The 14,346-nt window shown below is 42.8% G+C and overlaps 1 protein-coding gene across 1 annotated transcript in view; it reads right to left on the bottom strand.

The window, feature by feature from the left end:
- The window catches only part of Btk (Bruton tyrosine kinase), a 42,807-nt gene that overhangs the window by 11,006 nt on the left and 17,455 nt on the right, over positions 1-14,346 (bottom strand). The window contains exons 6-12 of the mRNA XM_028778495.1: positions 5,885-6,013; positions 5,332-5,399; positions 3,004-3,191; positions 2,547-2,609; positions 1,728-1,782; positions 913-992; positions 612-739 (exon numbers count right to left, since the gene is read on the bottom strand). Of these exons, the coding sequence (XP_028634328.1) occupies positions 612-739; positions 913-992; positions 1,728-1,782; positions 2,547-2,609; positions 3,004-3,191; positions 5,332-5,399; positions 5,885-6,013 (711 nt within the window). The remainder of the gene's footprint in view (positions 1-611; positions 740-912; positions 993-1,727; positions 1,783-2,546; positions 2,610-3,003; positions 3,192-5,331; positions 5,400-5,884; positions 6,014-14,346) is intronic.

Raw genomic sequence — 14,346 nt, 5'->3', positions numbered from 1 at the left:
GGCAGAGGGGCAGAGGGGCAGAGGGGCAGAGGGGCAGAGGGGCAGAGGGGCAGAGGGGCAGAGGGGCAGAGAGGCAGAGGCAGGCAGATCTCTGGTTTACAGAGCAAGTTCCAGGATAGCCAGGGCTCCATAGAGAAACTCTGTCTTGAAAAAACAAAAGTCAAAAAAAAAAAAAAAAGCCGGGCGGTGGTGGCACATGCCTTTAATCCCAGCACTTGGGAGGCAGAGACAGGCGGATCTCTGAGTTCGAGAGTTCGAGGCTAGCCTCGTCTACAGAGTGAGTTCCAGGACAGCCAGGGCTACACAGAGAAACCCTGTCTCGAAAAACCAAACAACAACAACAAAAAAAGTAAAAACAAACAGGACTGAGAAAGTTGCTCAACAGGAGAACATTTGCCTAGAATGTTGGGTTCAATTCCCTGGCACTACATTAAAAAAAAAAGTCAATCCCTATTAGATGTGTTGTGTGACTGCATCTTGACTAGAACCCTGTCCAGCATCACAGGTACTAACTTTCATAACTAATTCACACTGCCTGGTGTGACTAGTCTTTCTTATCATTTTGCCTTGAATTGCTTCCCTGGGGGTTTGCAAGCCTTCTGCCTACTCACCTGCAGAGTTATGCTGATGGTAGTTAATGAGCTCAGGGATGGTACTGAAGAGGTGTTTCTCAGCCAGGTAATACTGGCTCTGCGGCGTGGAACACACAACATAGTGGCGTATCACCCCTTGAGGCTCTCTGAAGAAATTATATTCCGTTAGTAACTTGGGAACAAGATACAGGATGACAGGATGACAAGTGAGGTGAGTGCTTTAAGTTTAAGGCGGAGGAAGTGAAAGGCAAACCATCAGGAAGTCCTGGGAGGCTGCCTTTGACCTTTGTCCCCATGGCATTGGAACGGTAACACTTACCCTGTAGATTTAGCAAACACAGACACAGTGTATTTTCCAGCTTTGCTGGAGTCTCTGACAATGAAACCCCCTTCTTTCCCCTGAAACAACAAAAAAAGTTCACTGTAAAAGAAAATGGTGTTTTGTTGGGAATTAGTTCTAATGCTTTGTCTTATTTTGGCCCCCAAAAGCAGCGCTTCCAGACCTGAGGATCCCTGCCCCTAGCTGGCTTTGATTGATAATAAAGACTTGCCATACAGCCTATGGCAAGACAAGGAGATGGGGCGGGACTTTTAGATTAAGTGAGCAAGGGACCAAGAGGGAGAAGAGGAGAATCACCCTGACTTGGAGGCAGAGGAATCGGATTTAAGAGCTGAAGGAGAGAAACCATCCAACAATGTAGGTGAAAAAGGAATGCAGCCCTCTAGGCGGGGTTGGGGGGGGCTGTCCAGAAGGTAACAGGGCAGCAAGGATACAATATAGAACTTAGAAGATGTTAACACAAGAATACAGGAGGGAAGTGTGTGCTAGCCGTGGGGAGGTTTCAAAATGCTCAGTCATTGAACTAGCTAAGGCATATCAAAGTGTATCAAGATTAGCTGGCTCCAGGGGCCAAAGCAGTTTAACAAATTCACTGCCATAGTGTTTATATCTGCATCCTACCTGCCCAATCACGGGAGAGACAAAATAGAATACCCCTGATTTTCTGCTCAAGGTCCATGCTGGAGATGCAACCTCTTTACTTTTTATTCATCAGAAGGTCAAACAATTGGACCTAATTCTGGGCTTTGCTTACTGTGTACAGAGAATGCATTTTGCTTGCGGCCTAAACTCACCTCTTGTTTTAGCAGTTGCTCAGCTTGACTCCGAGTCATGTGTTTGGAATACCACCTGTAAAGAGAGAGTGCATGGTCCGCTTCTAGGCCATGGCCAAGTGTCCTGGAACTTAGAGCATTCTCTAAGGCTCACTAGTACTGTGATACCATAATTTCATTCAAACACCATCAAGGATCTATCCATCCTCCACACAGCCTACTCTAGCCTTTCTGAAGCCCAAGTCAGCACCAAGAACTCATGGATACAGAGAGGAGAAGGCAGATGGGGAGCAAGATTTATAGGGAAAATATTACGGACTGGCTCACTCATGGGTAACCCACATCAGTGATGGCGGAATAAAGGACACTGGTTCGATTTTGGTGTTTTTATGCTTTCCGATGTTTCCTGTAAGGTTCAGTTCTTTGAGTGAGATTCTTCTGAATTTGAGAGTCTGAAAACCTCTCCAGCACTCATATGTATAGGGATTTGGGGTTGGGTACCCAGCAAGATTACAGACACTAATTTGGCATGGTGGCATCATTTACCTGAGTTGGTACTAATTTTGATATCAATCTCAAAATAAACAAAGCTTGTTAAAAATCATATTAAAAAAAAAAGACCATAGTGGCATATGCCTTTAATCCCAGTGCTCAGAAGGCAGAGGCAGGTTGATCTTTTTAAGTTCAAGACCGATTTGGTCTACAGTGCAAGTTCTAGAACAGCCAAGACTACAAAGAGAAACCCTGGCTTGAGAACAACACAAACAAAAGTAGTGAAAAGTATAAACTACACTTTGTTTCTCCTGGAAGTTTGTGGGCTGAAAACATAAACATACTCACTCATACATCTCTATGGAGTCCTCTGCTTCAGTGACATAGTTACTAGGGATGTAGCCTTCCTGCCTGTAGAGGAGACAATACAATCATGCAGTGCGTCCTTACCCACAGATAGACACATTCCTGTACCCGCTTCCCTGAGCTCAAACGAAGTCTCAAATAGAGATAGAAATATTTCCATTAAAGAAGCCCATGTCTCTGATGCATAATTAAGCCTGTGAAAAGTGAAGCTTCTCAGCTTTGGCGTTCCACGTATGCACATCACCACAGATGTTCTTAGAGATGACAGATGTTGCATATCGGGCTGTACCCTGGGAAAAACTTGAAGGGAGAATGTATTCATTGTGTTGTGAGGAGGACAAACTCTGATCTAAACACAGACTAGGAGAATCATGTTGCAATATTTCATGTGTGGGTGTAGTGGGCAGGCAAAGACTTAGGAGGGGCTGCAGGAACTCACCCATTTTTATCTCGTGCTCGCCACCATGGTAGGTTGCTCTCCTCCAGGATAAAATACTCCTCACCCTTTCGCAATTGTAAGTCATTTGCATTCATTGGCATATAGTCATAAAGGGCCACCACCTTTTTCAGCTCACTTGTGGAGATTGGTGCTGCTGTTGGCTCAGGGGGGAGCGGTTTTTTCAAGATCTGTGTGGTTAGGAGGACAGGCAGTAGAGGAGAAGGTTGGCTAGCTGTCAAGCACTCTCCTCTCTTCCTTCCTTCCAACTTTATGGTTTGCAGAAGAAAGAAACTATTCTAACCCACATCAGGCATAATCAATATTTTAGTCAATGTACATTCCACAACCATTGAACCCTCGAGTAGGTGCTCCCAATTTGGGTACACGTGAAGATCACCTAAGGAGTGTTTCAATACTCTTATCTTCAGGAAGTTTCCAACCAACTACCTATATCACATTTTCTGGGACTAAGAACCAAACATTAGCATTCTTTATATGAGACCCAGAAACATGTTTGGCACTTAAGTAGACCTCAGTAAACCTCAGACTCCTTCTTTGTAAAATGATCATAAGATCTCCTAAAGTCGAAATGGAGTCCCAAATCAAGAATCAAGATTTTTAAAATCATATTTATTCTCTCTCTCTCTCTCTCTCTCTCTCTCTCTCTCTCTCTCTCTCTCTGTGTGTGTGTGTGTGTGTGTGTGTGTATTTATTCATATGTTTCACAATGTACAAATGAAAGTCAAAGAGTACAACTTTGTGTTAATTATGTGTATTCCAAGAATCAAACTCAAGTTGTTAGGCTTGGTGGCAATTGTCTTTACCTGACAACCCATCTCAACAGCCCCCCAAAAATCAAATTTTGGAGTAAAATGTTAGCCAGGGATAGTGAAACATGGATGTAATCCCAGCACTCAGGAGACAGAGGCAGGTAGATTAAGAGGTTTTGTTGTTGTTGTTGTTTTGTTTTGTTTTGTTCTTGTTTTTTGTTTTTTGTTTTTTGTTTTTTGTTTTTTGTTTTTTGTTTTTTTGTTTTTTGTTTTTCTGAGACAGGGTTTCTCTGTGTAGCCCTGGATGTCCTGGAACTCACTCTGTAGACCAGGCTGGCCTCGAACTCAGAAATCCACCTGCCTCTGCCACCCAAGTGCTGGGATTAAAGGCGTGCGTCACCACCGCCCAGCTAGATTAAGAGTTTGAGGCTAGCTAAACAGAATACCACACATCTGTAATGCCTGGACTTGGGAGAGGGATGAAGGAAGATTAGCAGTTCAAGACCATCCTAAACTACATTTGAGTATATTGTAATGAGACCCAATCTTAAAATGGAAAAGAGAATAAAAGAAACAAATGGGAAATAGTGGTAGCATCTGAATGTGGCTCAGTGCTAAATTCTTTTCATCTTATTGTATGTTTGAAAACACTTTTAGCTGGGCAGTGGTGGCACACGCCTTTAATTCCAGCACTTGGGAGGCAGAGGCAGATGGATTTCTGAGTTCGAGAGTTCGAGGCTAGCCTGGTCTCCAGAGTGAGTTCCAGGACAGCCAGGGCTACACAGAGAAACCCTGTCTCGAAACCCCCCCCCCAAAAAAAACACTTTTAATTGAAAAAATAAGCTGGGCATGGCGACCTTTAATCCCACTACTCTAGAGGCAGAGGCAGGCAGATCTCTATGAGTTTGAGGTCAGCTTGTCAATAAAGTGAGTTCCAGGACAGCTGACACTATATAGTGAAGCCTGTCTCAAAAAACAAACAAAAAAAACAAAAACAAAAAAGTGATTACATTAAATAGCTGCCAAGAGCTACCTGATAGCCCTTGTCTTATTGAAGAGGAAATCTAGGTAGATGGGCAGACCCTTTTGCTCAGCATAATATCAAATTCTCAGCACAATACTTCCAAATTCTAGGCAAGTCTAAGACTTTGATGTATGCTCAGTGTTTGATAATATTTGTTGTTGTCATTTGAGACAGAGTTCATCTGTGTAGCCCTGGCTGTCCTGGAACTCACGCTGTAGATCAGGCTGGCCTCAAACTCAAGAGATCTACCTGCCTCTGCCTCCCAAGGGCTCAGATTAAATGTGTGCACTACCACCATGTGTGTGGGTGTGTGTGTGTATTTGAGACAAAATCTCTGTTTGTCCTGGAACTCACTCTGTAGATCAGACTGGCCTTGAACTCACAGAGATCCACCTGCCTCTACCCCTGCCCCTGCCCCTACCCCTACCCCTGCCTTTCCCCTTGCCAAATGCTGGGGCTAAAGGTGTGTGCCATCATGCCCAGTGACAACAAATTTTTATTTAACCCCCGGCTGTATGTAATATCCCTTTATACCTGATCTTCCTCTGGGGTAGGGGGAAGAGGTTTTTTTGTTTTTCGATGAGAACTCCCAGGTTTTAAGCCTGTAAAACAAGAAGGCAGTGATGGTGTAAAATGCGCTTTAGAGGAGGGCCCTGAGACGGGCGTGGTCCTGGGCTTTGCTGTTGTGTGAACTGCCTTTATGAAAGTCAGAAAGAGATTCTTGGTGCTTAGTCACACATCTGAGCATACCAGCTGTTTTTCCACCACCATTAACTAATCCCTCCCCCAGCGGTGAAAATGTACAAAACATGTGTTATGTTCTTAAATTTAACAGACCCTTGAGATGGAAATAATGTCAAAGGAAAGAGAAATCAGGGTGGGGACCCAGTTATATGAAGGCTTGGGTTCCATCCTCAGCAGCACACACACAGACACAGACACAGACACACACACACACACACACACACACACACTCACACGTGCGCGCACGTAGAGAGAAGGGGGAGGGGGAGAGGGAGAGGGAGAGGAAGAGGGAGGAGGGTGGAGAGGAGTTGTATTGATTAGATATATTGATTAGATGTCTTACTTCCATTTCTGTTCTCCAAAATTTGGCAGCCCATAGCATTCTTGGCTGTCTGAGAGCAGCAGAGATACTGTCCATCAATCCAGAAGCAAGGATGGTATTTCTGTACCAGGTCACTATTGTACCGGATTACTGTTACAAGAGAGAGGGGAGACCACTTAGAACATGCCAGAGAACACGCCATCTGCCTGTTTTCTCTTTGCCAGAAGTGTTGAGCATCAAACAACTAGTCTCTCCCCTCAACCACTCTGAAGGACACAGAAAGCAAGCAGCCCAGCTGGTTCACAGGAGTCACCTGGCTTGCCTGTCTGCACTGACCGGCAGCGTTTCCTTCACAGTACTTTAGTGGTGTGTCATAATGAGTATCTCCCAATCAACACGATAAGACTAGCTGATAGCTCCAGAACTCAACGACAAAGATATTATCTATGTTTTCTCAGTAGTCATTATCTTGCAGGGCAGTTGTGAGTTTTGAGTGATGTTTGTATGCCAGATGAGGGAAACAAATGTGCCCAGATTCGACTCATTCCATATTTTAGTACACCAATTTCCTGATTCTCACTTTTTTTTCTTGTTTGTTAAGACATCTTTTTTTTTTCTTGTTTGTTGAGACAGGGTCTCACGTTGTAGCCCAGGCTGGCATAAATGCATGATGTGGCCTGGGGTGGCCTTATACTTAAAATTAATGACACCTTCCTCAGTCTCTCATGTCTTGAGATTCCAGGTGTAAGCTCTCTGCCTGGACCCTGAGACACAGGATTTAGTGACGCCTGCCTTAGGCAGAACTTATAGCATTAGACTTTCTGTGTATATAGAATAGTCAACAGAGCTGAGCTTGAGGAAAATTGCAAGTGAGTCTGCCTTTAGGAAAACCACACACACATAGATACACCAAGTTCCTCAGCTTCCTTGATCACTAAAATAAGCAAGTGAGGGGGGTGTATAATCTTATTGCCAAACATATATACACAGTTCCATTTCCCTCAAAGGGCTGGAAAGCAGGCTCAAAAAAAAAATCCCAGAAATCAAAGTAATTGACACAAAGTGGTTTGCATATAGGTCTAATTACTGTTCATAATTCATTTATCCAGTGGCATCTCAAGAACCTTACAATGTAGTCAATTTCAAAAGGATGTTTTGTCTTATTGTTATTTTGTTGTTTGATTTTCATTTTTTTTTTAGAGAGAGAGAGAGAGAGAGAGAGAGAGAGAGAATCTAAAGTTGTGTGGGTAGGGAGGTGAGGAGGATTATCTCAGATTCTAGGAAGAATTGGGAAAGGGAGAACACATGATTAAAGTATATTGTATAAAAAAAAACAATTTAATTTTTAAAACATGTTTAGGGCAGGGCAGACAGTCAGACAGATGGTAAAAGTACTTATGACTGAAACCTGGCAGCCTGAATTGCATTCCCAGAATTGCATTTAGCTTTAAAAAGCTAAATGTGAGCCAGGCGGTGGTGGCGCACGCCTTTAATCCCAGCACTTGGGAGGCAGAGGCAGGCGGATTTCTGAGTTCAAGGCCAGCCTGGTCTACAGAGTGAGTTCTAGGACAGCCAGGGCTACACAGAGAAACCCTGTCTGGAAAAAACAGCAACAACAGCAAAAGCTAAATGTGGTGGTGCAAATCTGTAACTCTAGCATTCCTACCCAGATGGATGTTAAAGAGAAAAGAATCAAGACTGGAGGTAGAGACAGAAAAATCCACCAGAAGCTTGAATGTGTAACACAGTAGCAAAAGGGAGAGAGTCTGACTCAGAAATATGATGGAAGATGAGAAACAATTCACCCAAAGTTCTCTTTTGAACTAGCAGATGGCCTCGACATACAGATGCCCACACAGATATCCATAATCAAACAAATAAATACAAAAGGCATCTGGGGACCACGGTGTCTGATAACTGAGAGAAGTAAACTCTGTGGGAACAACTGGCAAAAGTGAGCTCGGGGAACAAGAGCCAGGTTGTTCAAAACACAGGCACATCACTGCTAAGAAGAATCTTTTTTTGTTTCTTTGTTTTTGTTTTTTGTTTTTCGAGACAAGGTTTCTCCATGTAGCTCTGGCTGTCCTGGAACTCACTCTGTAGACCAGGCTGGCCTCGAACTCAGAAATCCGCCTGCCTCTGCCTCCCAAGTGCTGGAATTAAAGGCGTGCACCACCACTGCCCAGCAAGAAGAATCTTTTATAAGGTAAGAACAAAGCCAAAATATTCCAGTGTAGAAAGTAACTTAAAAGTTCTTTTTTAGGTCAGGTGGAGGTGGCGCACTCCTTTAATCCCAGCACTTGGGAGGCAGAGGCAGGCGGATTCTAAGTTTGAGGCCAGCCTGGTCTACAGAGTGAGTTCCAGGACAGCCAGAGCTACATGGAGAAACCTTGTCTCGAAAAACCAAAAAAAAAAAAAAAGTTCTTTTTTTGTTATTGTTGTTGGTTTGGAGGGCTGGTTGTTTGGGTTGGCTTTGGTTTTTCCAGACAGGGTTTCCTTGTGTAGCTGTAAGTAGCACTTGGGAGGCTGAGGCAGGAAGAGCAGAAGTTCAGACTTTGGCTGGTGAAAATGCAATACAAAATCCTGAGGCTGAGGATGTAGCTCAGTTGAGAAAGTACTTGCTTAGCATGCGCAAAGACCTTGGGTTCAATTCCTGGCACCTCATAGAACAGGTGTAGTGGCATACATTGGTAATCCCAGGACTCAGAAAGTAGAGGGAGGTCAAGACCATCCATCCTTAACTATGTAGCAAGTTTGAGACCAGCCTGGGTTACATGAAACCCTCTGTCAAAAAACAAAAGCCAACCAACCAACCAACCAAACAAACAACAACAACAAAAAAAAACTAAGCAAAACCAACAACAAAACCAAAGAAACAAAAAGATGACTTTTTTGATGCTTTTCACAACATGGATTTTTGGGGATGGGGGTGGTCTTAGGGATCGAAATGGAGGCCTTGAGCACCCTAGGCAAGTGCTGTACCACTGAGCAACACTCCCAGTTTTTCAACATGACCTTTGAGACTTTAATCCAGTCTCCTCTGCCAATTTTTCAGTGTTCCTCTGCATCATTACCAAGCACGGGGTGGGTGGCAGTTAAAAGCAGTAATGTAGAGCTGGAGAGAAGTCCTGAGTTCGATTCCCAGCAATCACATGGTGTCTCACAACCATCTGTAATAAGATACGATGCCCCCTTCTGGTGTGTCTGAAGACAGCTACAGTGTACTCACATACATGAAATAAATAAATCTTTAAAACAAACAAACAAACAAACAATAATGTAATATAAGTGGCCAAATTTCTATATAGCTTTAATTATTAGCAGGCATTGACATTTCTAAATAATGCCTACCCAGGCTAATTCCTTTAATCACAATGACCCTCTGCTTCTCCCCACCAGGATATACCCTTCACCAAGAGGTTTCAAGACCTCCAGCTCCTCTGTGCCTTCTGGAGGTCAAGGCACCAGTCAACACTGCTAGAAGACCTAAGCATTGCCCACTCTGACAATCTAGTCTATGTTTATATGCTACTGAGGGGAAATAAAGCTTCCTGCTGTCTCCTTTTGCAGCATACTTGTTCAAAAGTCTGTCAGCACTGGGTGTAGGGTGCCATGCCTTTAATCGTAGCACTCAGAAGCTGGTGGATCTCTGTGAGTTCCAGGGTAGCTTGGATGGGAAGTTCTAGGTATAAAGTTCAAGATCATGCAAAGCTACATAGTAAGACTTTCAGAGAGAGAGAGAGAGAGAGAGAGAGAGAGAGAGAGAGAGAGAGAGAGAGAGAGAGAGAGAGAGAGAGAGAGAGGGGGAGGGAGGAAGGGGGAGGGAGGGAGGGAGGAAGGAAGGATGGAAGGATGGAAGAAAAGACTTAAATGTTTATTTCTGTAATCTCAGCAATTGGAAGTCTCAGGTAGGAGGATTGGTAGTAGTTCAAGGCCAACCTGAGTTTTGAAACAAGTTGCAGGCCAGGCTGGGATACATGGTAAGACTCTAGCCCCCAAATAACAACAAAAAAGAACTATTTACATTCCACAATAATGTCTGCTTCTTCTTTTTTGTTGTTTTTGTTTTGTTTTGTTTTTCGAGACAGGGTTTCTCTGTGTAGCCCTGGCTGTCCTGGAACTCACTCTGTAGACCAGGCTGGCCTCGAACTCAGAAATTCACCTGCCTCTGCCTCCCAAGTGCTGGGATTAAAGGCGTGTGCCACCACTGCCTGGCAATAATGTCTGTTTCTTAAGAAGTCTCTTGGGGAGGGAGTGCTGGAGAGTTGGCCCAGCTGTTAAGAGCATGTGTTGCTCTTGCAGAGGACTTGGTTTTGATCCCCAGCACCCACATGGTAATGACAATGTAACTCCAGTTCTAGGAGAACTGATGCCCTCTTCAGACCTCAGCAGCCACTAAACATGCATGAGGTGCACATGAATACCTGTAGGTAAAACAGTAACATACATAAAACAATTTTAAAGAGACTCTTGGAGCTGAGTAGCTCAGTGGTAGTATGGTTGCCTAATCTGTGTAGCCAGGCATGCCACGTTATGCCTTGCAATCTCACCAGTGGGAAGTCTAAAGGAGGATTGCCATGAGTGTGAGATTACTCTAAGTAGTTTTAAGCCAACAGTGAGTTTTAAGCCAACCTGGTCTACATGGTGAGACCCTATCTCAAAACAAGACAAAGCAAAAGAGCACGATGACACATTTCTTGAAGACAGCATCCCAACTTTTGTTGGCTATCTAGAGCTTGTATTTCCAGCTACTTAGAAGAGAATTATGAAAGCCGGGCGTTCCATCAGGAGAGCTTAGGGGAGACTGCTTGCTTCAGTCATGCACAGATGGCCCATCAGGGAAGCAAAATAGTTGGTACTTCGTCTCAGAGTACTTGAAAGCCTGGTCTATTCATATTACCTGGAGACTGTCTGAAATTCTGTTTCAGACATGCAGGCTTTACTACCCATATTCACTGTTGAAGCTTTGCCTGTGCCATTAATTTTGGTGAGGTCAGGACAATTGTTATAGTTGAAGGTCAATTAGGAGAGGCTTTATTGAGCTTGACCAAACAGATTCAGAAATAAATGTGAGGCTGAGGTACATAGTTCAATAACAGAACATGTGCTTAGCATGAACAAGGCTCTGGTTTTATGTATTAGCACTAAAGAGGAGGAAAGGGGATAGAAATATCTGTTATGTCTTAATGTAGAAATATCTGTTATGTTCAAGAAAATGGAAAGAAAGAACCCATGGCTAAGTCCTAGGAATATGGCCACTTTCTTGAAAGTATCATTGAGGAAACTACTACAAACAAGGTGTAATCACTCACACTTACAATCTTAGCACTGGTAAGGCTGAAGCATAAGGATGGCCATAAGTTCAATACCAGCCTGGGCTATACTGTGAGATATTGTAATAAACAAAATAAAAACAGATAAAATAAAAATAAAATAAAATAAAAATAGAAAACAGGAGCAGTGAGACGGCTGCAGGGAAAGGCACCTGTCACCAAACCTGATGACCTGACTCAGAATCCATGTAGTAGACAGACAGAGCCAAATCCCTCAAAGCAAATTGCCCTCTCACTTCCAGACTTGTACCATGGCACACATATGCACTCAGATTAAATCAATAAGGGGAAAAAAGAAGGAGGAGGAGGAGAGGGAGGAGGAGGAAGAAGAGGAAGAGGAGGAGGAGAAGAAGAAGAAGAAAAAGAAGAAGAAGAAGGAGAAATAGAACACAGAAAATACAATTTACTTAGGATAAGTGACACAGACCTATGGTATATAGCAAGCCACTTATGTCACTGCTTAACTTACTTGGACCTAATACTGTGGAAGGCTCCTCCATGCCTCTTTATGATTAATACTCTTCCAGCACTAATACTCAAATAAAGTCTTTTTCCTTTGCATTTTGGTGATTTCCACTTGATGCTTTTTAACACCAGAGAGGGATAATATCACTCTAATAAGGCTAGAAGGTTCCTAATAAAGATTTTTGGTTGCTTTTTTAAAGACAGGGTATCACTATGTAGCCCTGGCTGGCTTAGAGCTCTCTATGTAGACCAAGCTAGCTTGGAATTCACAAAGAACCTCCTGCCTCTGCCTTCTGAGTGCTGGAATTAAAGGTGCATACCACTACAACAAGCAGGACAGCTCTTTTCTCGTCTCATTATTAGCACCTAGGTCTAACTCGAGATTATTAGGACTTTCATCTAAATCTCTCAGGAACAATACTATTTGTTAAAATAGAAAGCTCTTGCTTTGTCTTCTGTGGTATGTCCAAATCTGTTTGACAACATATATTAGAGGTATCTTCAGCAAAATAGAGGAGAATGAAAACTGTCCCTAGCCACACAGTCTAGGGACCATTAACAATGTAGCTAAAGTGACAGTGTTTCTGCTATCTTAGCTTCATGTTTAGCCTTTGGTCATTTTGGTTAATGACCTTGGTTTGGAAATGAGTGTTCGAAGCATGAAAGAACTGCTAACTCACACATTTCTCCCTAGCTTCTCCTCAGATAGTCTGCCCATGGTTTCCTGTTTCCTAACTAACTCACTGTCAGCCAACATTGCAGAACCTAGGTTGGTGATAGGTACTTACTCCCATAGAAAATTCAATTCGTGTGTCTTTTTTTTTTTTAATCAATTTTGTGCAAGACATTGAATGAAACACTGCCAATAGAATGAAAGAGGTACAAATATAGATGCCTTCTCTAGTTCTTATATCAGTCTTTAGGAATACTTCTCTGGCTCAGAAATAGTATGTTTCTTTTGAGACTAGAGTCTCAAGCCTGTATCCAGGCTTCACCATTGTTTAGCTATATGGTCATGAGAGGTTATGTTACTTCTTTGAGCCTCAATTCTTTTACCTGGAAATAAGAGAATGGTAAATCATAAAATTATTGTGAGGATTAAATGGGCCAATACATTTGAAGCACTTAACACAGACCCTGAAGCATAGTATGTGCCTGTGAGGTGTTAGCTATGGTTGCTATTAGTTCAAGATTATTGTGAGAATGAAACACAATAATACTATAAGTTTCTTAGCTCAGTGTCTGGAACACAGTAAGAATTCAATAAATAGCCGGGCAGTCGCCGGGCAGTGGTGGCGCATGCCTTTAATCCCAGCACTTGGGAGGCAAAGGCAGGCGGATTTCTGAGTTCGAGGCCAGCCTGGTCTACAGAGTGAGTTCCAGGACAGCCAGGGCTACACAGAGAAACCCTGTCTCGAAAAAAACTAAAAAAAAAAAAAAAAAAAGAATTCAATAAATAAATGATCCTTTCCTCCTTTATTTTGAAAAAAAAAAGGTGATTACAATTTGTGCTATTTATACTTTCAAGGAGTGAACAAGGCCAACCACGGAGTATCAGAATCTAAGTGTTTGTGAAGACAAAGAGCTGTCATGCAATAACCCAACTGTACCATTATCAGTCTGCCCTCCTTCCTGTTTCTCTAGGCAGCCTTTCCTGATGTCAACTCAACCAGTTAATCTCTCAGTCACTTGACACGGAGCTATATATACACACGCTAGAATATGTGCATGCATCCTGTGCTGCAAGCATTTACAGTGAAGTTTATCTTAATCACTGTATGGTGAAACACTGAGGAAATGTCCAAGTTTAGGTCTTCACAAAGCAACAACTACAAAGTAGCTCCTTGGAAAATATTCACCCACAATAAGGAGACGGCTGCCCCTTCTTACCTATGGTTTTATGGTACCTTATGGTTTTTTTTTTTCTGGTAATACTTTCACACATGTTGTTATTTGTTTGATTCTTAGGCAACTCTGGAGGTGAGTATGGCAGGCATTATCATCATGGCCATCTGGGAGAAAAAGCTGGACCACAAAGAAGCCCATGGCCTACTTGGCAAAAGTCAATGGTAGAAAGGGCCTTGCAACTAACTAAGCTCTTTGACTCTGACGTCAAGCACTCTCATGCTCAGTCTAATTAATTTTTATAGCTAGGCATCTCATACCCAGGATGTTAAATATTGTATAATCATTGGTGTATAATCCACCACCTTTGTAAATGGTGCAGCATTTACATGATATTGTTATATAAATAAGAAAATGAAGGTGTCTACAATTACAAAACTGTATTAGAGAGGGCTGGTGAGATGGCTCCCTGGGTAAAGGAACTTTCAATGCAAACCTAATGACACAAGTTCCATTCTTGGAACCCACACAAACTGAATACTGAAAGTTGTCCATTATTGCCCCCACGCACACACAAACACACCACCACCAACAACAACAACCATAGCAACATTTTAAAAGCACAAAATTGTGCTGGAGAGATGGTGATGGAACTCCATTAGAACTCTCAGTCTATTAAGTTATTTTCTGTTCCTATGATGGAATATTAATCTGTTGAGGCAAAAGACCCTCTCTCACTCTCCTTTTCTCCTCCCTTTATTACCCGCTGCTGGGTCCTTTCCATTTTTTTAATTCCTTTTCCTTTATTTTTCCTCCTCCTCCTCTCTCTCTCTCTCTCTC

The sequence above is a fragment of the Grammomys surdaster genome, unplaced genomic scaffold, assembly GCF_004785775.1.
Source record: "Grammomys surdaster isolate TR1022 unplaced genomic scaffold, NIH_TR_1.0 61, whole genome shotgun sequence".
Lineage (NCBI taxonomy): Eukaryota > Metazoa > Chordata > Mammalia > Rodentia > Muridae > Grammomys > Grammomys surdaster.
This window is presented reverse-complemented; position numbering and strand designations above follow the sequence as displayed.